Raw genomic sequence first — 21334 nt, forward strand, 5'->3', positions numbered from 1 at the left:
TTTGTGATGGAATCTTCAGGATATGGGAGGGGGGTGGTGGTTTGTGATGGAATCTTCAGGATATGGGAGGGGGTGGTGGTTTGTGATGGAATCTTCAGGATATGGGAGGGGGTGGTGGTTTGTGATGGAATCTTCAGGATATGGGAGGGGGGTGGTGGTTTGTGATGGAATCTTCAGGATATGGGAGGGGGTGGTGGTTTGTGATGGAATCTTCAGGATATGGGAGGGGGTGGTGGTTTGTGATGGAATCTTCAGGATATGGGAGGGGGTGGTGGTTTGTGATGGAATCTTCAGGATATGGGAGGGGGGGTGGTGGTTTGTGATGGAATCTTCAGGATATGGGAGAGGGGGGTGGTGGTTTGTGATGGTTGTGGTTCATGTTTTTTGTGTTTTCCATCTTTCAACAGGAGTTGCAGAGAGGATTACACCTCTTCTCCAGAGTAGCAACATATCATCTTACTGGCGTTCTGAACTTTAGGTAAGTAATTAGGTATTCATGATTAAAGTATGCATGTCTTAAAACATGTTTTAAAAAGACAATTATGTGAATTGTTTTATGTAAAACATTCTTAAAAGCTGTTCTTAAAAGCTGGCGGCCTCTGTGCTTCTGCATAGGTGGGTTGAGATGAGTTGGATAGCAAACATTTATATAATGTCAGCCTCCAGTGTTATTAAGAGTTAACTGAAAAAAATAAATCAACTTAAAGTGCATTTAAACTGTGGTTAAGACTGCTAAAATGTCAGCTTCTATTGCACTATCCTTGACAGGTGGGTTTAAAAGGGTATAATGGTTTAAAGTAAGTCCAGTGGTTACAATAACTGGAGTTAAAATGTTGAAAGAGCGTATATAATCATAATAAAATGGAACAGATATCCACTCTAAAATGGTTTTAAAAGAGGTTCAGAACTGATAAAAATGCTCAATATTTAAGAAGCACATAGAGGGGGGTGCTAGATAAAAATCGGTGTGGGTTGGCTTGTTCATCCTCAATCATGGGTTTCAGAGATGAGTTGTCCACTCACCTGAGTGTAAACCTGCACCCAAGAACGGCCATCCTCTCCTCAACTGCTCTCAGTCCTAAAGGTTCATGTAGTGTGTGTTTGTGTACGTGGGGAGTCTGTATGCCATCTTGATGGTAAGGTTTTGAATGGTCTGAAGTTTTCTGACGTGAGACCTCCCAACTTTACACCAGGCTGGTGTAGCATACTCAAAGAGCGACTGAATGCACCTCTAGTAGACTCAGTGGCTGTCCCCTGGGGAGGCTCCTCCTTTTCTTTTACAGAGTACTACCCTCAGGTGGTTCAGGCACTTCATTCCCTCCTTCTCCAGGCAGTCTTTGGGCACGCCAGGACATTTTTCTTGGAATGTGACCCCAAGGAACTTGGCCGTTGGGGTCATCTGGAGTGCCTGTCCATACAGTTTAAGGTCCACTTGCTTAGTTCTTTTGGGGCGCCTGGAGATGTGGACGCAGTGGGTCTTCAGGGGGTTAAGTTTGCCCCGCCACAGATTTGCTCAGTTCTTGATCTCTGTTATGCACTTCTGTAGCTTTTTTCCTGCATGGGCAAAGTTCTCAGAGGAGGCCCAATAACAGAGATTGTCTGCGAACTGGGCCACATGTCCCTCTCTTGGGTGGGGGTAATAAATATCACAGATGTACATTAAAAACAGTAGAGAGCTGAGGGTGGAGCCTTGGGATACTCCCGCCTCTGGAGAGAACCTGGATGATGTGGGTTCTCCTTCTCCCATGCAATCTCCCACTGATTTAAAAAGCTGTTTAAAAGAGTGACCATCTGAGTGGGGAGTTTCAGGTTTGTATCTGATAGCCTATAGATGAGCCCATTGTGCCACATCTTATCAAATGCCTTTTCACTGTCAAAGAAGACAGCCACCGCCACCTCTTTTTTTGTTGAACCCGCTTTGTACAGCCTCGGCCAGGCTCAGGATATTGATCTCTTCGTCCTGAAGCTTGCCTGATGTACTCTGAGTGCTCCGCTGTTGTTGAAGTGTCTCAGGTGCCGGCTAACCAGGACCCTCTCCAGCAGCTTCAAGAGGTTGATGGGCCTATAGTTGGCTGGCTGGTGAGGGTCCTTACCTGGCCTGGGGATCATTGTGACAACCGCCGACTTCCAGGGCTTGGGGAAATGTGTGGTGTGCACACAGAGGGTGCAGAGGTCACAGAGCTGGTAGTGGAACTCAGGGGAGGCCTCCTTGTTGAGTCAGTTGTCGATAGTGTCCTCCCCTGGTGCCTTGATCTTCAGTTTCTTGATGTGCTCTTGCAGCTCAGTGACAGTGACAGGAGTGATGAGATGGTGACTTGTGTCGAGGGTGGGGCTTATGGGTAGATGGGTGGGGATAAAAACCTGACGGTCAATGATGGTCTTCCACTCCGGGTCAAACAGGGGGCCTCCAGGGCAACGGTTGATGTTTTTCAGATGGTCTTCAAAAACATTGGCCTTCTCCCCATCCTCCACTATTTTCACTTGTTATTTTAGTTTTGTGACCTTGCTGTTGCTTTTCTTCCTGTTGAGTTGGTGGATTTTCTGCAGAATGTTCTGGGCTTGGGATCGTTGTTTAGGTCTAAAATGTGTCCTGTTTTCTCCCTCCCTTCATTTATATTCCTATTTGTGCTTGCAGTTGGTTTACTCTGTGTTTTACCTCAGTTGGCCTTGTTATCATGAATTCTCTCCTCAGCTCCCTTTTCTGGTGGATAAGGAGTAATGGAACACCATGCACAGACTTCATGGAGACCACAGGATATGACGAGGATTTGGCCAATCAGGACGGCCCTCTGGTCCAGGCATAGGGGGTTTGGGTCACAGTGGGGCAGAACAAGAGCTTTGGTAATTGTGGTTTCCTAGTCTGCAGTTTTGTAATCATGTTGGATTCGTCTATGTACAGACTAGGATGGAAGGCAGAGGGAGGTGAGGATAAGAGAGCGGGGGTCTCTTTTGTAGGGCTTGAGTGATGTCATCATGCGATAAATGATGCAATAATTAGACAGTTTGAATTTTGCCCATTCTCATACTGCTACTGCACTGACTACACACACCTTGATTTGTGAATGCTTAGCAGCTTTTTTGAAAGCCTTCAAATATCCTATTCAATCTGACAACTGGTCAAGTTAGGCTTATTTTACAGAATAACTTGTGTGTAAAATTAAATGTTAAGCATGTCATATCTTGTGTACTGTATGTGTAGAAGACAACATTGCCATGTGTTAAGCATGTCATATCTTGTGTACTGTATGTGTAGAAGACAACATTGCCATGTGTTAAGCATGTCATATCTTGTGTACTGTATGTGTAGAAGACAACATTGCCATGTGTTAAGCATGTCATATCTTGTGTACTGTATGTGTAGAAGACAACATTGCCATGTGTTAAGCATGTCATATCTTGTGTACTGTATGTGTAGAAGACAACATTGCCATGTGTTAAGCATGTCATATCTTGTGTACTGTATGTGTAGAAGACAACATTGCCATGTGTTAAGCATGTCATATCTTGTGTACTGTATGTGTAGAAGACAACATTGCCATGTGTTAAGCATGTCATATCTTGTGTACTGTATGTGTAGAAGACAACATTGCCATGTGTTAAGCATAGTCTTACAAGACAATGGTAAAATGATTACATTCTCTCCAAGAAATCTTTCAAATGTTTGCTTGTTTATTTCGCAGGACCCCAATTTTCAAGAAATACATGATTAGCCTCGCAAACCTAAAAACAACAAGCATTATGACTTGCACTGATATGTAAAATACATAATATACAAAACAAAATAAATATAATTAATATTTCAATAGCATGCCTCACAATGCAAACGGCGTATGTACTTTATGTATACATTAGAATGACAACTATGAAGAGATGAAGCATCATTTTTCCAAATCCCATTTTATTAATAAAAACAAAAGCCCTGGATCTACCACTCTAATCTAGGCTTATAACAAAGCTCCGATTTTACATTGTACCTTGATGCATACAAGTAACACAGCCTAAATGTCTTAAAAGCTGGTTGACAGCACCCATCCATCTGCGCAATATACAACAGTCTGTCTACACCGGAAACAGTCAGCTGGGCAGTTAGTGCCTTATTCAAACGCCTTCAGAATGAATTTACATTACTGGCACGTCGTTTTACACGTCAACGTATTGCGGGGGAAGAAAAACAACAGTGGGAAAATATAAAATACATTACTTATAGTCAAAGAGAACGGCAAAGAGAACGGCCTAGAAACTCTACAGCACCTGTAAGGGAAAAGGAGAGATAGATGAATGCTTAGCTTTCTGTACATTCTAGAAGGTTTAGTAGCACCATGTAAAAGCTTGAGTCAACTGTCTTAAGCACTTTTCACACTACATGTTCTTAGCCCAGGGCCAACCTTAACCCTGGTTGAAAACGAGCCCTGGGCTATGTGCAGTGTGTACGCGACTTAAGAGGGACAAGCGACAGGCAAGGTAAAGCTTTAAGGGAAATAGTCCATTTCAGTTCAGTCAGTGCTTTCAGCCTCTTCATTTTTGTTTCCTCCCCTCATCTCCATGTCATGTGCGGTAAGCAATGTAAGTTGATCTCAGAACCATATTCTATCTTTAACTGCTCTTAGTAAGTTAATATGGCTTGGCGAGGCAGAGTACAACAGATGGAAGGAATGCAGTCACACCGGGTGATTGACAGGATTTTAGTTCTGGAGCACGTGACGGTCAGGCGCTGTGTTGACATGATGACAAAGGTCAGAGGCGTTCTTTCCTGTCCTGAATCTCTGGTGGACTGCTGGCTGCTGCTGTTCTGTAGCCTGGTCCCAGATCTGTTTATTCTGTCTTGTAAACTCCTATGATTGTCACGCCAATGGCCATAGGATTTGTCGAGACAGCACAAACTGATCTGGGACTAGGTTAGCTGTTGAAGGTGCTCCATTAGCTTTTCTGAGTGTCCGTCTCCAGTTCCAGTTCCTCTCCATCTTGTAGTTCTTTGTCCACTTCTTGTAGTTCCTGGTCATCTTGTAGTTCTTCATCATCTTGTAGTTCTTTGTCCTGGTCATGTATCTGATCATACTGTAGCTGCTCAACGTCTTCTTCATCTTCCTCGTGCAGAGTCAGTTTCCTGTCCTCCACCAGCTTCATCTTGTCCCGGATGTGTACAGCAGAGGACGCCATGTCTCCTGGGCTGCCGAAGTACTGCTCACTCCTAAAGGGGGACATAGGGAAGGAATCAACAAGGCATCAGTTCTCTTCTTAAAGTGACATGCATCATTAGATCTTCAAACATCTTCTTGTACACTATGACATTGATAAATGGTTATAGTGGATGGATAACATCAGTTGCCAGTGTAAATTAAGTTTGGTACTTGAGGAGTAAATTGGAAATAACTTTACCAGCATTGACGTTAACCTGCACCATGACAAGATTCAGGGAGTCACTAAAGTCATGCAGGTTTTAGTGTGACCTGTCCTCTGTTTCTTACCCATCTGGGAATATAACAGGGACAGTGAGTCTGTCCAGTAGAGCCTTCCCCACCGTCTCCACCTCCTCATAAGTCTCCTGCTCCAACTCCACTGGGAGATCACCCTGCTCTGGGCTGGTTTGGACCAGCACCTGGGATGGAGAAGATAGTGTTGTGTTCATATTTCAGAACATATGGATTCTTTAGACATTCAGAATGGTGAAAACAGAGAGCCACAAAGAGAGAGCCACAAAGAGAGAGCCACAAAGAGAGAGCCACAAACAGAGAGCCACAAACAGAGAGCCACAAACAGAGAGCCACAAACAGAGAGCCACAAAGAGAGAGCCACAGAGAGAGAGCCACCAACAGAGAGCCACAAACAGAGAGCCACAAACAGAGAGCCACAAACAGAGAGCCACCAACAGAGAGCCACAAACAGAGAGCCACAAACAGAGAGCCACCAACAGAGAGCCACCAACAGAGAGCCACCAACAGAGAGCCACAGAGAGAGTCACAGAGAGCCACAAACAGAGAGCCACAAACAGAGAGCCACAGAGAGAGTCACAAACAGAGAGCCACAAACAGAGAGCCACAAACAGAGAGCCACCAACAGAGAGCCACCAACAGAGAGCCACCAACAGAGAGCCACCAACAGAGAGCCACCAACAGAGAGCCACAAACAGAGAGCCACAAACAGAGAGCCACCAACAGAGAGCCACAAACAGAGAGCCACAAACAGAGAGCCACCAACAGAGAGCCACAAAGAGAGAGCCACAAACAGAGAGCCACCAACAGAGAGCCACAGAGAGAGCCACAAACAGAGAGCCACAAACAGAGAGCCACAAACAGAGAGCCACAAACAGAGAGCCACCAACAGAGAGCCACCAACAGAGAGCCACCAACAGAGAGCCACCAACAGAGAGCCACCAACAGAGAGCCACAAACAGAGAGCCACAGAGAGAGCCAGAGAGCCACAAACAGAGAGCCACAAACAGAGAGCCACAAACAGAGAGCCACAAACAGAGAGCCACCAACAGAGAGCCACCAACAGAGAGCCACCAACAGAGAGCCACCAACAGAGAGCCACCAACAGAGAGCCACCAACAGAGAGCCACCAACAGAGAGCCACCAACAGAGAGCCACCAACAGAGAGCCACAGAGAGAGTCACAAACAGAGAGCCACAAACAGAGAGCCACAAACAGAGAGCCACAAACAGAGAGCCACAAAGAGAGCCACCAACAGAGAGCCACAAACAGAGAGCCACCAACAGAGAGCCACAGAGAGAGCCACAAAGAGAGCAGAGAGCCACAAACAGAGAGCCACAAACAGAGAGCCACAAACAGAGAGCCACAAACAGAGAGCCACAAAGAGAGCAGAGAGCCAACAGAGAGCCACCAACAGAGAGCCACAAACAGAGAGCCACAAACAGAGAGCCACAAACAGAGAGCCACAAACAGAGAGCCACAAACAGAGAGCAGAGAGCCACCAACAGAGAGCCACCAACAGAGAGCCACCAACAGAGAGCCACCAACAGAGAGCCACCAACAGAGAGCCACCAACAGAGAGCCACCAACAGAGAGCCACCAACAGAGAGCCACCAACAGAGAGCCACCAACAGAGAGCCACCAACAGAGAGCCACCAACAGAGAGCCACCAACAGAGAGCCACAGAGAGAGTCACAAACAGAGAGCCACAGAGAGAGTCACAAAGAGAGAGCCACAAACAGAGAGCCACAAACAGAGAGCCACAAACAGAGAGCCACAAACAGAGAGCCACCAACAGAGAGCCACCAACAGAGAGCCACAAACAGAGAGCCACAAACAGAGAGCCACAAACAGAGAGCCACAAAGAGAGTCACCAACAGAGAGCCACAAACACAAACAGAGAGCCACAAACAGAGAGCCACAAACAGAGAGCCACAAACAGAGAGCCACAAACAGAGAGCCACAAACAGAGAGCCACAAACAGAGAGCCACAAACAGAGAGCCACAAACAGAGAGCCACAAACAGAGAGCCACAAACAGAGAGCCACCAACAGAGAGCCACCAACAGAGAGCCACCAACAGAGAGCCACCAACAGAGAGCCACCAACAGAGAGCCACAGAGAGAGTCAAAGAGAGAGCCACAAACAGAGAGCCACCAACAGAGAGCCACCAACAGAGAGCCACAGAGAGAGTCAACAGAGAGCCACAAACAGACAGAGAGCCACAAACAGAGAGCCACAAACAGAGAGCCACAAACAGAGAGCCACAACAGAGAGCCACAAACAGTGAGCCACAAACAGAGAGCCACCAACAGAGAGAGAGAGTCACAAACAGAGAGCAAAACAGAGAGCCACAAACAGAGAGCCACCAACAGAGAGCCACAAACAGAGAGCCACAAACAGAGAGCCACAAACAGAGAGCCACCAACAGAGAGCCACCAACAGAGAGCCACAAACAGAGAGCCACAAACAGAGAGCCACAGAGAGAGTCACAAAGAGAGCCACAGAGAGAGTCACAAAGAGAGAGCCACAGACAGAGAGTCACAAACAGTGTGTCAGTGTCATGAAAGGAGTGTGGTTGTTCGGCCTGGCAAAGTGGTTTTATGGCTGACTGAATTTGAGCTGATAAGTATGAGTCTTTTACTCTGCTGGTCTTGACTGCTCTCGGGAAGAAGTTACGAGTCCTCATTGTCCGAGACGAGTTAAGACTAAGTAAAAACGTGTCCAACACAGAGACAAGACTGAGACACTCAATATATGGTCTCGAGACTGGACTCACTACAACACTGATCATTAAAGAGGCTGCTCTGGAGTTTAGTTGCTAATTGTTTACCTAACATGTTGGCTTGAGTGTTGCCTGTCATCACTACCTTCTGTCATGAAACCTCACAACCTGTAGGTTTTCCATAGGCTCAAATAAGGTTTAGGCAGGGAGAAAGCCTTTTCTTGGTGTCTCATTCTTTACACAGTAACTATTGTCCATTCTCCACCCACCTTCTCAGCTGCGGTGTGGAAAGAGCAGGCCATTTCTAGCCGATGGACCCTCTCCTCAGAGGTGACAGTGAACTGTTTCCAGACCCGGTTGAGGCGTGGTAGGGTGTCACCGGAGGAGCGAGTGGTGCAGCGTAGAGACTGACACAACACCACCGTCGCCTGAAGCAGCTGACGGCCGTAGTCATAGGTGCTCTGAAACACAGAGAAAGAGGGAGATGCTCAGGGTTGTGTTCTGTACATGTATGTCAACAGCTTGCCACGAGAGATCAGTACCTGTGCAACATCCACAAATTTCTTGTGTTTCTCCAGCAGCACTTTGGTTTCCTGTGCATCGTCCCCGAGCCTGATGTGAGTCTTCAGGAGAGCATCCAGCAGCTCACCAAGCCACTCCACCGCCTGAGAATCAACACAGGTATGAGGTTTACAAGGTCTTCTTAACAGCAAAAACAATATGTCAATAATAACAATACAACACATCAGTGACGTGTTAAAATATGCAACCCAGAACCAAAGATGAAACTAACAAACAGACAAACAGAGATGAAGAAGGGAAGGTCCATAGACTGACCTGTGATGCATCTTCCTCACACTTGAAAAGCTGGACCATCTGAAGCATCTTCAGTCTCCTCACATCCACCATGTCTTCACATCTAGACAGAACCAAAACACTCTTAAAACATGACAACGGTCATTTCTATGTCAATATCCATGGCAAAGGCCAAAATTCTATGATATTACAGAAATTGAGTCGTGGAAGCTTTGTAAACAACTTCAGCATTATCTGGAGCAGCTGCAGCCCTGCAGGCTCAGGAAAAAAGACATCTGGGTAAACCTTTGTTTCCGGAGTTGCATGTCCTCCATAACTCCTTGGATATGATCAATGTTTTCTTTGTTTTCAATGGGCACGTCCTTCCCATAGGACCAGGTTGTCTGGTTGGACATCTGATCCATCACGACCTGCCCTTTCTCCCTCAGGCCTGCCAGGGATCCCTCTGGACAGAGCATCATGGCAGAGAATATTACTCAATAACCAAACTAACACTACTGATAGTTAGAAAATATTCTAACCAAACGTTATTCTTGCAGTTATCCATCTACAGTTGAAGTCCGAGGTTTACATACACTTAGGTTGGAGTCATTAAAACTCGTTTTTCAACCACTCCACACATTTATTGTTAACAAACGATAGTTTGTCGTTTAGGACATCTACTTTGTGCATGACACAAGTCGTGTTTCCAACAATTGTTTACAGACAGATTATTTCACTGTATCACAATTCCAGTGGATCAGAAGTTTACATACACTAATTGACTGTGCCTTTAAACAGCTTGGACAATTCCAGAAAATTATGTCATGGCTTTAGAAGCTTCTGATAGGCTACTTGACATAATTTCAGTCCATTGGAGGTGTACCTGTGGATGTATTTCAAGGCCTCCCTTCAAACTCAGTGCCTCTTTGCTTGACATCATGGGAAAATCAAAGGAAATCAGCCAAGACCCCATAATTTTTTTGGGGGAGAAATGTCCTCTGGTCTGATGAAACAAAAATAGAACTGTTTGGCCATAATGACCATCGTTATGTTTGGTGGAAAAAGGGGGATGCTTGCAAGCCGAATAACACCATCCCAACCGTGAAGCACAGGGGTGGCAGCATCAAGTTGTGGGGGTGCTTTGTTGTAGGAGGGACAGTTGCACTTCACAAAATAGATGGGATCATGAGGCAGGAAAATTATATGGATATATTAAAGCAACATCTCAAGACATCAGACAGGAAGTTAAAGCTTGGTCGCAAATGGGTCTTCCTAATGGACAATGATCCCAAGCAAACTTCCAAAGTTGTTCAAAATGGTATTGGAGTGGCCATCACAAAGCCTTGACTTCAATCCTATAGAAAATTTGTGGGCAGAACTGAAAGCGCCTGTGTGAGGAAGGAGGCCTACAACCTGACTCAGTTACACCAGATCTGTCAGGAGAAAATGGCCACAATTCACCCAACTTATTGTGGGGAGCTTGTAGAAGGCTACCCGAAACGTTTGACCCAAGTTAAACAATTTAAAGGCAATGCTACCAAATACTAATTGAGTGTATGTAAACTCCTGACCCACTGGGAATGTGATGAAAGAAATAAAAGCTGAAATAAATCATTCTCTATACTATTATTCTGACATTTCACATTATTAAAATAAAGTGGTGATCTTAACTGACCTAAAACAGGGAATTTTTACTAGGATTAAATGTCAGGAATGGTGAAAAACTGAGTTTAAATGTATTTGGCTAAGGTGTATGTAAACTTCTGACTTCAACTGTAATAAGACAGAGTGTGTTTCATTTAAAAATAATAAATGAATAACAACATTACAAAAATGAACAGTATGAATAGAATAATAGAATTGTGCTTACCAACACTCTTGAGTTTCTCCTCGAGGTGTTTGAGTGTTTGTTGGATGGCAGCCCCGTCAGTGGGGGCCACGTCTGCACAGAGCATGCTCAGTAGACCATCCAGTTGCTGGGACAGCTGCGAGGGTAAACTGGGGCGTTAGTCCAAAGGCAACACAAAGCTGTAGTCCATACAGTTAGTCTATATTATTATGACTGAATCCCAAAGTAGATTGGAGGACTTGATAAGTGTAAGCAATATGGGTGGTGGTAGCTCCATCTTGCCATCTGATTGTTGCCATATTGCTTTCACATATCGATCTACAGTACACAAATGCCAAGGGACTGGCCCTAGGTACTGACTTGGTGATTTAGAGTAAGAATCACTGTCTCTCTTGTTCTTGGCTGTATAGGTATTTTGCTATTATCAAATAAATTCAATCAATCAAGGAATTAATCCAAGAAACATACATCCTGTGCGGTGCCGTGGAACTCGTGTGCTGACTGCAGTACGTTCTGCCTGGACTCCAGTTGGCTGGCCTGTCTGTAACAGACATCACTGAGCTGCTGCTGAAGACCCTTCAGCTCCACTAGGTCCTCCTCGTCTCCAGCACTCAGCAACGCTGCTATTTGCTGATTCAGCTCCACGTACACCGCAAACCACTCCTGTGGAAACACAACCAATAACGCACACATTATTACACCGCAAACCACTCCTGTGGATACACAACCAATAACGCACACATTATTACACCGCAAACCACTCCTGTGGATACACAACCAATAACGCACACATTATTACACCGCAAACCACTCCTGTGGATACACAACCAATAACGCACACATTATTACACCGCAAACCACTCCTGTGGATACACAACCAATAACGCACACATTATTACACCGCAAACCACTCCTGTGGATACACAACCAATAACACACACATTATTACACCGCAAACCACTCCTGTGGATACACAACCAATAACGCACACATTATTACACCGCAAACCACTCCTGTGGATACACAACCAATAACACACACATTATTACACCGCAAACCACTCCTGTGGATACACAACCAATAACACACACATTATTACACCGCAAACCACTCCGATGGATACACAACCAATAACACACACATTATTACACCTCCTGTGGATACACAACCAATAACACAAACCACTCCTGTGGATACACAACCAATAACACACACATTATTACACCGCAAACCACTCCTGTATATACACAACCAATAACACACACATTATTACACCGCAAACCACTCCTGTGGATACACAACCAATAACACACACATTATTACACCGCAAACCACTCCTGTATATACACAACCAATAAGACATTATCATACACAGCAAGCAATCCTGTATATACACAACCAATAAGACATTATCATACACAGCAAGCAATCCTGTATATACACAACCAATAACACATTATCATACACAGCAAGCAATTCTGTATATACACAACCAATAAGACATAATCATACACAGCAAGCAATTCTGTATATATACAACCAATAACACATTATTTAAACTCCAGAGCTGACAAAGTACAAATCTGTCGTTCTGCCCCTGAACAGGCAGTTAACCCACTGTTCCTTGGCCGTCATTGAAAATAAGAATTTGTTCTTAACTGACTTGCCTAGTTAAATAAAGGTAAAATACATTTTAAAAATACAAAATAAGTTATCATACACAGCAAGCAATCATGTACAGTGGGGCAAAAAAGTATTTAGTCAGCCACCAACTGTGCAAGTTCTCCCACTTAAAAAGATGAGAGGCCTGTAATTTTCATCATAGGTACACTTCAACTATGACAGACAAAATGAGAAAAAAAAATACAGAAAATCACGTAGGATTTTTAATGAATTTATTTGCAAATTATGGTGGAAAATAAGTATTTGGTCACCTACAAACAAGCAAGATTTCTGGCTCTCACAGACCTGTAACTTCTTCTTTAAGAGGCTCCTCTGTCCTCCACTCATTACCTGTATTAATGGCACCTGTTTGAACTTGTTATCAGTATAAAAGACACCTGTCCACAACCTCAAACAGTCACACTCCAAACTCCACAAGACCAAAGAGCTGTCAAAGGACACCAGAAACAAAATAGTAGACCTGCACCAGGCTGGGAATCTGCAATAGGTGAGCAGCTTGGTTTGAAGAAATCAACTGTGGGAGCAATTATTAGGAAATGGAAGACATACAAGACCACTGATAATCTCCCTCGATCTGGGGCTCCACGCAAGATCTCACCTCGTGGGGTCAAAATGATCACAAGAACGGTGAGGAAAAATCCCAGAACCACATGGGGGGACCTAGTGAATGACCTGCAGAGAGCTGGGACCAAAGTAACAAAGCCTACCATCAGTAACACACTACGCCGCCAGGGACTCAAATCCTGCAGTGCCAGACGTCTCCCCCTGCTTAAGCCAGTACATGTCCAGGCCCGTCTGAAGTTTGCTAGAGAGCATTTGGATGATCCAGAAGAAGATTGGGAGAATGTCATATGGTCAGATGAAACCAAAATATAACTTTTTGGTAAAAACTCAACTCGTCGTGTTTGGAGGACAAAGAATGCTGAGTTGCATCCAAAGAACACCATACCTACTGTGAAGCATGGGGGTGGAAACATCATGCTTTGGGGCTGTTTTTCTGCAAAGGGACCAGGACGACTGATCCGTGTAAAGAAAAGAATGAATGGGGCCATGCATCGTGAGATTGAGTGAAAACCTCCTTCCATCAGCAAGGGCATTGAAGATGAAACGTGGCTGGGTTTTTCAGCATGACAATGATCCCAAACACACCGCCTGGGCAACGAAGGAGTGGCTTCGTAAGAAGCATTTCAAGGTCCTGGAGTGGCCTAGCCAGTCTCCAAATCTCAACGCCATAGAAAATCTTTGGAGGGATTTGAAAGTCCGTGTTGCCCAGCAACAGCCCCAAAACATCACTGCTCTAGAGGAGATCTGCATGGAGGAATGGGCCAAAATATCAGCAACAGTGTGTGAAAACCTTGTGAAGACTTACAGAAAACGTTTGACCTCTGTCATGGCCAACAAAGGGTATATAACAAAGTATTGAGATAAACTTTTGTTATTGACCAAATACTTATTTTCCACCATAATTTGCAAATAAATTCATAAAAAAATCCTACAATGTGTTTTTCTGGATTTTTGTTCTAATTTTGTCTGTCATAATTGAAGTGTACTACCTATGATGAAAATTACAGGCCTCTCATCTTTTTAAGTGGGAGAACTTGTACAATTGGTGGTTGACTAAATACTTTTTTGCCCCACTGTATATACACAACCAATAACACATGCGTTATTACAGAGCAGAAGAGTCAGACACTACAAAACAAATAACTTATTTTGTGGAGTCACAATTCATACCAGCAAACACAGAAGGTTGTGCTAATACTGTATACCAACAATACAAATGGTTTCTGTATCAAAGTTGTTCATGTTCAGTTCAGACCTACTGTGTACAGTAATTGAGTTGAATACTTTTGTACTGTCATTATTACTTAGAGAACACTAAACATTCAGATCAATAGCTCCACCTGCTGAAGGCTGTGGGATATAACACCACAACAAGGCTCTCGCTCTCTTGACAGTGTGGGTGTCGCTCTCTGCCGGTGTGGGTGTCGCTCTCTGCCGGTGTGGGTGTCGCTCTCTGCCGGTGTGGGTGTCGCTCTCTGCCGGTGTGGGTGTCGCTCTCTGCCGGTGTGGGTGTCGCTCTCTGCCGGTGTGGGTGTCGCTCTCTGCCGGTGTGGGTGTCGCTCTCTGCCGGTGTGGGTGTCGCTCTCTGCCGGTGTGGGTGTCGCTCTCTGCCGGTGTGGGTGTCGCTCTCTGCCGGTGTGGGTGTCGCTCTCTGCCGGTGTGGGTGTCTCTAGCCTAATTGTCAATCTTAGCTTTGACCTCGCTCTGGCTTTAACCTTCAATTCACCCTGGCCAGCTTTCCCTGTTCCGGTCAACGGGGCACGCTCCAGCCCAGAGCAATGATTCATCAGGGTCTTTGATATAAACCCAGCCAGGAGAGACATTAGTTACACCCCACAGCTGTTGCTGCTGCAGTCACTTCCTGGCCTGGACTGACTCTGGTGATTGAGCAGGAAAATACTAATGCCAGCTGTTGTTTTGTTAGTGAAATCACACAAACCTTTTCCAGATGTAAACATTGTACCTTATTTATGTCAATGGTTTACCTCCATGAGTTTTATTCCATAGTTTAAGTCTCGTACCGCTTTGCCCCTGCTTCTCAGCCCAGAGCGTACTGATCTATGAAAAGCACTTACAGAACTGTAGGTCTTCTGCCAAGTGCCTTCACTACAGTCTCCTGGTAGCTAACACATTCGTCCTAACAATCTAAATCTATAATCATATTCAGTGACCCAATTATTGGGATCTTCAAGACACTTCAGACATGTACTGCAGTGAGAGAGAACTAGCAGCTATCTATCTCCACAACTCTTCTCTGTAAGTGAGTATGAACACTGAACAATGAGTGGTGTGACAGAGCTGTGTCTGTGGTGTTATCGTGTCTGTGGTGTTATCGTGTCTGTGGTGTTATCGTGTCGGTGGTGTTATCGTGTCGGTGGTGTTATCGTGTCGGTGGTGTTATCGTGTCTGTGGTGTTATCGTGTCTGTGGTGTTATCGTGTCTGTGGTGTTATCGTGTCTGTGGTGTTATCGTGTCTGTGGTGTCCTTACGCTGTATTCGCTCTCTATCTCTTGTGTCTTCTGGCCAACTATGTGTCTTGAGTTGTGTGGTATTGTATTATGTTGTGTTGCGTCTGTTTTGTGTCTATAGTGTGTTGTTTTATTCTGTCCTTACGCTGTGTTGGCTTTCCATCTCCTCGTGTTTCTGCTGTAGGGCCTGGGAGGCCCTGATAGAATCTCCGATCCCCCACTGTGTTCGGAGCTGCTCTGTGCCAGGCCCCTCCAGCCAATTCACAACCTGCATAGCAACAAGAGAGACCCCATTGGACACAATCATTGATAAATGCTTCATCACTTCCCCCAGGCTGACCAACGAAATACCTTCCAGGTATCAGAGGTCCCTAATTGGTTGGAAAAACTGTAAATCAGTGTGGGTTTCAATCGGGTAACACTACTTAAAAGCTAGCAGGTGATATAAAGCATGTATTGGCATTTCAAATGTTGTATAATGAGGCTCATTGTTTAAACAGTGTACCATGTGTCAGCATAGCAGTATATTATGCCAAGTTAGCTAAAAAGAAAATATTGTTCACGATATATTGTACTAATGTTTTCTGTGTGTGTCTACTTGAAACTGACATCCCAGGACAAGATAAGGATAACATGATAAATCTAATTCAACATCTGGTTGAAATACAGCATTATTTAAGGAGGATCAAGAAGAGGTGTTAGAATCCACTGAACTTTGAAAGAGGGATGATAAAAATGGTTCAGTGTTGAGGTTTTCAGCATCATCCTTTAGCCTTGCTAAGCAATTCTCCCGCCTGTCTCCTATATCGCTCGGAGAAATACAGCTTACAAACTACTCCCCCACTCGCTACACAGCACTACATCTCTACTCCCAGCAGATAAGAACTAGGCCAAACCCCCCTAGCCAAACTAATCCATCATCCTACAGAACAACATTTTCATAACCATAGCAACAGACTGCTCATTCCGTTAGGATCTAGAATCTAAAATAGAATCCATCCATTCCATGGAACACATATCGAAGGAGCTGTTCACTTCCTTTTGCACTGGAAAACATTCAAAATGCTGACATCTTTAGATCAGCGGTTCTCAGCCTGGGGTACTAGTGCCCCTAAGGGTATCAGGCAAATCGACAGGTGGTGGCCTATATGGGTTGAATAATAAGAACATAGTGCAAATGATCAGTTGCACATGACGGAGTACGGAGAACAACTGTTTTAGATGCTAAAGTAGAGTTAAATCTATCGGCCAATGGGAGAAAAGGCATTTTCCCTTCATGGTTACAGACAGGAAATGAGGTAGTGCCAGCTGCCAAGGAGGAAGTGTGCTGAGATGTAGCCATGTGTGCTGACTGCTCATCCTGGCTTTGTCTCAAATCACTATCTTTTCCCTATATAGTGCACTACTTTTGACCAGGGCCCACTAGATATGGGACAATTATTATTATTATTATTATTATCTGTAACCGTAATAGCCTTGATTTCATGCATGTTAACATTAGAAGCCTCCTCCCTAAGTTTGTTCTATTCACTGCTTTAGCACACTCTGCCAACCTGGATGTTCTAGCTGTGTCTGAATCCTGGGTTAGGAAGACCACCAAAAATTCTGAAATTTTAATTCCAAATTACAACATTTTCAGACAAGATAGAACTGCCAAAGGGGGCGGTGTTGCAATCTACTGCAAAGATATCCTGCAGAGTTCTGTCCTACTATCTAGGTCTGTACACAAACAATTTGAACTTCTACTTTTAAAAATCCACCTCTCTAAAAACAAGTCTCTCACCGTTGCCGCCTGCTATAGACCACCCTCTGCCCCCAGCTGTGCTCTGGACACCATATGTGAACTGATTGCCCCCCATCTATCTTCAGAGCTCGTGCTGCTAGGCGACCTAAACTGGAACATGCTTACCACCCCAGCCATCCTACAATCTAAACTTGATGCCCTCAATCTCACTCAAATTATCAATGAACCTACCAGGTACCTCCCCAAAGCCGTAAACACGGGCACCCTCATAGATATCATCCTAACCAACTTCCCCTCTAAATACACCTCTGCTGTCTTCAACCAAGATCTCAGCGATCACTGCCTCATTGCCTGCATCCGTAATGGGTCAGCGGTCAAACGACCTCCACTCATCACTGTAAAACGCTCCCTGAAACACTTCAGCGAGCAGGCCTTTCTAATCGACCTGGCTGGGGTATCCTGGAAGGATATTGATCTCATCCCGTCAGTAGAGGATGCCTGGATATTTTTTTTAAATGCCTTCCTAACCATCTTAAATAAACATGCCCCATTCAAGAAATTTAGAACCAGGAACAGATATAGCCCTTGGTTCTCCCCAGACCTGACTGCCCTTAACCAACACAAAAACATCCTATGGCGTTCTGCATTAGCATCGAACAGCTCCTGTGATATGCAGCTGTTCAGGGAAGCTAGAAACCGTTATACACAGGCAGTTAGAAAAGCCAAGGCTAGCTTTTTCAAGCAGAAATTTGCTTCCTCCAACACTAACTCAAAAAAGTTCTGGGACACTGTAAAGTCCATGGAGAATAAGAACACATCCTCCCAGCTACACCTATATCTATCCTACCATGCCTTTCTAAGGTCTTCGAAAGCCAAGTCAACAAATCGATTACCGACCATTTAGAATCTCACCATACCTTCTCTGCTATGCAATCTGGTTTCAGAGCTGGTCATGGGTGCACCTCAGCCACGCTCAAGGTCCTAAACGATATCTTAACCGCCATCGATAAGAAACATTACTGTGCAGCCGTATTCATTGATCTGGCCAAGGCTTTCGACTCTGTCAACCACCACATCCTCATCGGCAGACTCGACAGCCTTGGGTTTCTCAAATGATTGCCTCGCCTGGTTCACCAAATACTTCTCTGATAGAGTTCAGTGTGTCAAATCGGAGGGTTTGCTGTCCGGACCTCTGGCAGTCTCTATGGGGGTGCCACAGGGTTCAATTCTTGGACCGACTCTCTTCTCTGTATACATCAATGAGGTCGCTCTTGCTGCTGGTGAGTCCCTGATCCACCTCTACGCAGACTACACCATTCTGTATACTTCCGGCCCTTCTTTGGACACTGTGTTAACAACCCTCCAGGCAAGCTTCAGTGCCATACAACTCTCCTTCCGTGGCCTCCAATTGCTCTTAAATACAAGTAAAACTAAATGCATGCTCTTCAACCGATCGCTACCTGTACCTACCCGCCTGTCCAACATCACTACTCTGGACGGCTCTGACTTAGAATACGTGGACAACTACAAATACTTAGGTGTCTGGTTAGACTGTAAACTCTCCTTCCAGACCCATATCAAACATCTCCAATCCAAAGTTAAATCTAGAATTGGCTTCCTATTTCGCAACAAAGCATCCTTCACTCATGCTGCCAAACATACCCTTATAAAACTGACCATCCTACCAATCCTCGACTTTGGCGATGTCATTTACAAAATAGTCTCCAATACCCTACTCAACAAATTGGATGCAGTCTATCACAGTGCCATCCGTTTTGTCACCAAAGCCCCATATACTACCCACCATTGCGACCTGTACACTCTCGTTGGCTGGCCCTCGCTTCATACTCGTCGCCAAACCCACTGGCTCCATGTCATCTACAAGACCCTGCTAGGTAAAGTCCCCCCTTATCTCAGCTCGCTGGTCACCATAGCATCTCCCACCTGTAGCACACGCTCCAGCAGGTATATCTCTCTAGTCACCCCCAAAACCAATTCTTTCTTTGGCCGCCTCTTCTTCCAGTTCTCTGCTGCCAATGACTGGAACGAACTACAAAAATCTCTGAAACTGGAAACACTTATCTCCCTCACTAGCTTTAAGCACCAACTGTCAGAGCATCTTACAGATAACTGCACCTGTACATAGCCCAACTATAATTTAGCCCAAACAACTACCTCTTTCCCAACTGTATTTAATTTATTTATTTTGCTCCTTTGCACCCCATTATTTTTATTTCTACTTTGCACATTCTTCCATTGCAAAACTACTATTCCAGTGTTTTACTTGCTATATTGTATTTACTTTTCCACCATGGCCTTTTTTTGCCTTTACCTCCCTTCTCACCTAATTTGCTCACATTGTATATAGACTTGTTTATACTGTATTATTGACTGTATGTTTGTTTTACTCCATGTGTAACTCTGTCGAACTGCTTTGCTTTATCTTGGCCAGGTCGCAATTGTAAATGAGAACTTGTTCTCAACTTGCCTACCTGGTTAAATAAAGGTGAAATAAATAAAATAAATAAAATTAGACTGAAGGTGAGGACACAACAGTTCACCTGACAAGACTGAAACCAAACATTACACTGTTGATTTTATGTGAATTGGCAAGACAAAAGATTTAAGTACATTTGAACAGGGTATGATAGTAGGTGCCAGGTTTGTGTCAAGAACTGCAACGCTGCTGTTTTTTAATGCTCAACAGTTTCCTGTGTGTGTGTGTGTGGGGGGGGATTGCAACTCCCTATTAGGAAGATGTTCCTCATTTTTGGTATACTCAGTGTATACACAAGTTTTATGATATGGAAATATGAGGTGCACTTTTGGCTTGCTTGTATGACATCAATGCAGTATTTATTATAATCCTCAACGTATCATCTTTCAAAATACATAGAGTCCTCGTAATTTACAGCCTTTCCCTCACAAAAATGTGAAAACGTTGCCCAATTTAGCGGGAGGGATGAGGGCAGCTTCTTGACGCATGTTGTGTTCAAGTTCAGAATGTCTGTCGTCAAAACCCATACAGACGTCTGACGTCAAAACCCATACAGACGTCTGACGTCAAAACCCATACAGACGTCTGACGTCAAAAACCATACAGACGTCTGACGTCAAAACCCATACAGACGTCTGTACGACGCCTGACAAAACCCATACAGACGCCTGAAAACGCCAAAAAAACCGTCTGTCGTCAAAACATACAGACGCCTGACGCAAAACCCATACAGACGCTGACGTCAAAACCCATACAGACGCTACAGACGTCAAAACCCATACAGACGTCTGTCGTCAAAACCCATACAGACGCCTGTCGTCAAAACCCATACAGACGCTCTGTCGTCAAAACCCATACAGACGTGTCTACAGACGCCTGACGCCAAAACCCATACAGACGTCTGACGTCAAAACCCATACAGACGTCTGACGTCAAAACCCATACAGACGTCTGACGTCAAAACCCATACAGACGTCTGTCGTCAAAACCCATACAGACGTCTGACGTCAAAACCCATACAGACGTCTGACGTCAAAACCCATACAGACGTCTGACGTCAAAACCCATACAGACGTCTGACGTCAAAACCCATACAGACGTCTGTCGTCAAAACCCATACAGACGTCTGTCGTCAAAACCCATACAGACGTCTGTCGTCAAAACCCATACAGACGTCTGACGTCAAAACCCATACAGACGTCTGACGTCAAAACCCATACAGACGTCTGACGTCAAAGCCCATACAGACGCCTGTCGGCGTCAAAACCCATACAGACGCCTGTCGCCAAAACCCATACAGACGCTGTGTCAAAAACCCATACAGACGCTCTGTCGCCAAAACCCATACAGACGCGTCTGACGTCTGTCTGACGCCAAAACCCATACAGACGTCTGACGTCAAAACCCATACAGACGTCTGACGTCATGTATAGCATGTCACTGTACAGCCACTGCATTCCAATTTATACGCTATCAGTGTCCAAATGTTAAAACCCTATATCGTGACGAGTGTAAATCTGCATTTGTTTCTCTGTCTGGTCACTAGGCTGCTGTTGTTGAAGGTAGTGGGCTAAAGTC

General features: G+C 44.8%; 1 protein-coding gene across 3 annotated transcripts in view; it reads right to left on the minus strand.

Annotated features, from left to right (window-relative positions):
- Window positions 1-3649: 3649 nt before the first annotated feature.
- Window positions 3650-21334, minus strand: part of LOC124044021 (SEC14 domain and spectrin repeat-containing protein 1-like) — a 46336-nt gene continuing 28651 nt past the window's right edge. For all 3 annotated transcript variants that reach the window (XM_046363330.1, XM_046363329.1, XM_046363328.1), the window contains exons 12-20: window positions 15661-15783; window positions 11269-11463; window positions 10822-10936; window positions 9255-9414; window positions 8991-9072; window positions 8696-8818; window positions 8423-8614; window positions 5466-5596; window positions 3650-5188 (exon numbers count right to left, since the gene is read on the minus strand). In XM_046363330.1, coding sequence (XP_046219286.1) covers window positions 4918-5188; window positions 5466-5596; window positions 8423-8614; window positions 8696-8818; window positions 8991-9072; window positions 9255-9414; window positions 10822-10936; window positions 11269-11463; window positions 15661-15783 — 1392 coding nt within the window. In that variant the 3' untranslated portion in view covers window positions 3650-4917. The remainder of the gene's footprint in view (window positions 5189-5465; window positions 5597-8422; window positions 8615-8695; window positions 8819-8990; window positions 9073-9254; window positions 9415-10821; window positions 10937-11268; window positions 11464-15660; window positions 15784-21334) is intronic.

Source organism: Oncorhynchus gorbuscha, linkage group LG09, assembly GCF_021184085.1.
Source record: "Oncorhynchus gorbuscha isolate QuinsamMale2020 ecotype Even-year linkage group LG09, OgorEven_v1.0, whole genome shotgun sequence".
Taxonomy (NCBI): domain Eukaryota; kingdom Metazoa; phylum Chordata; class Actinopteri; order Salmoniformes; family Salmonidae; genus Oncorhynchus; species Oncorhynchus gorbuscha.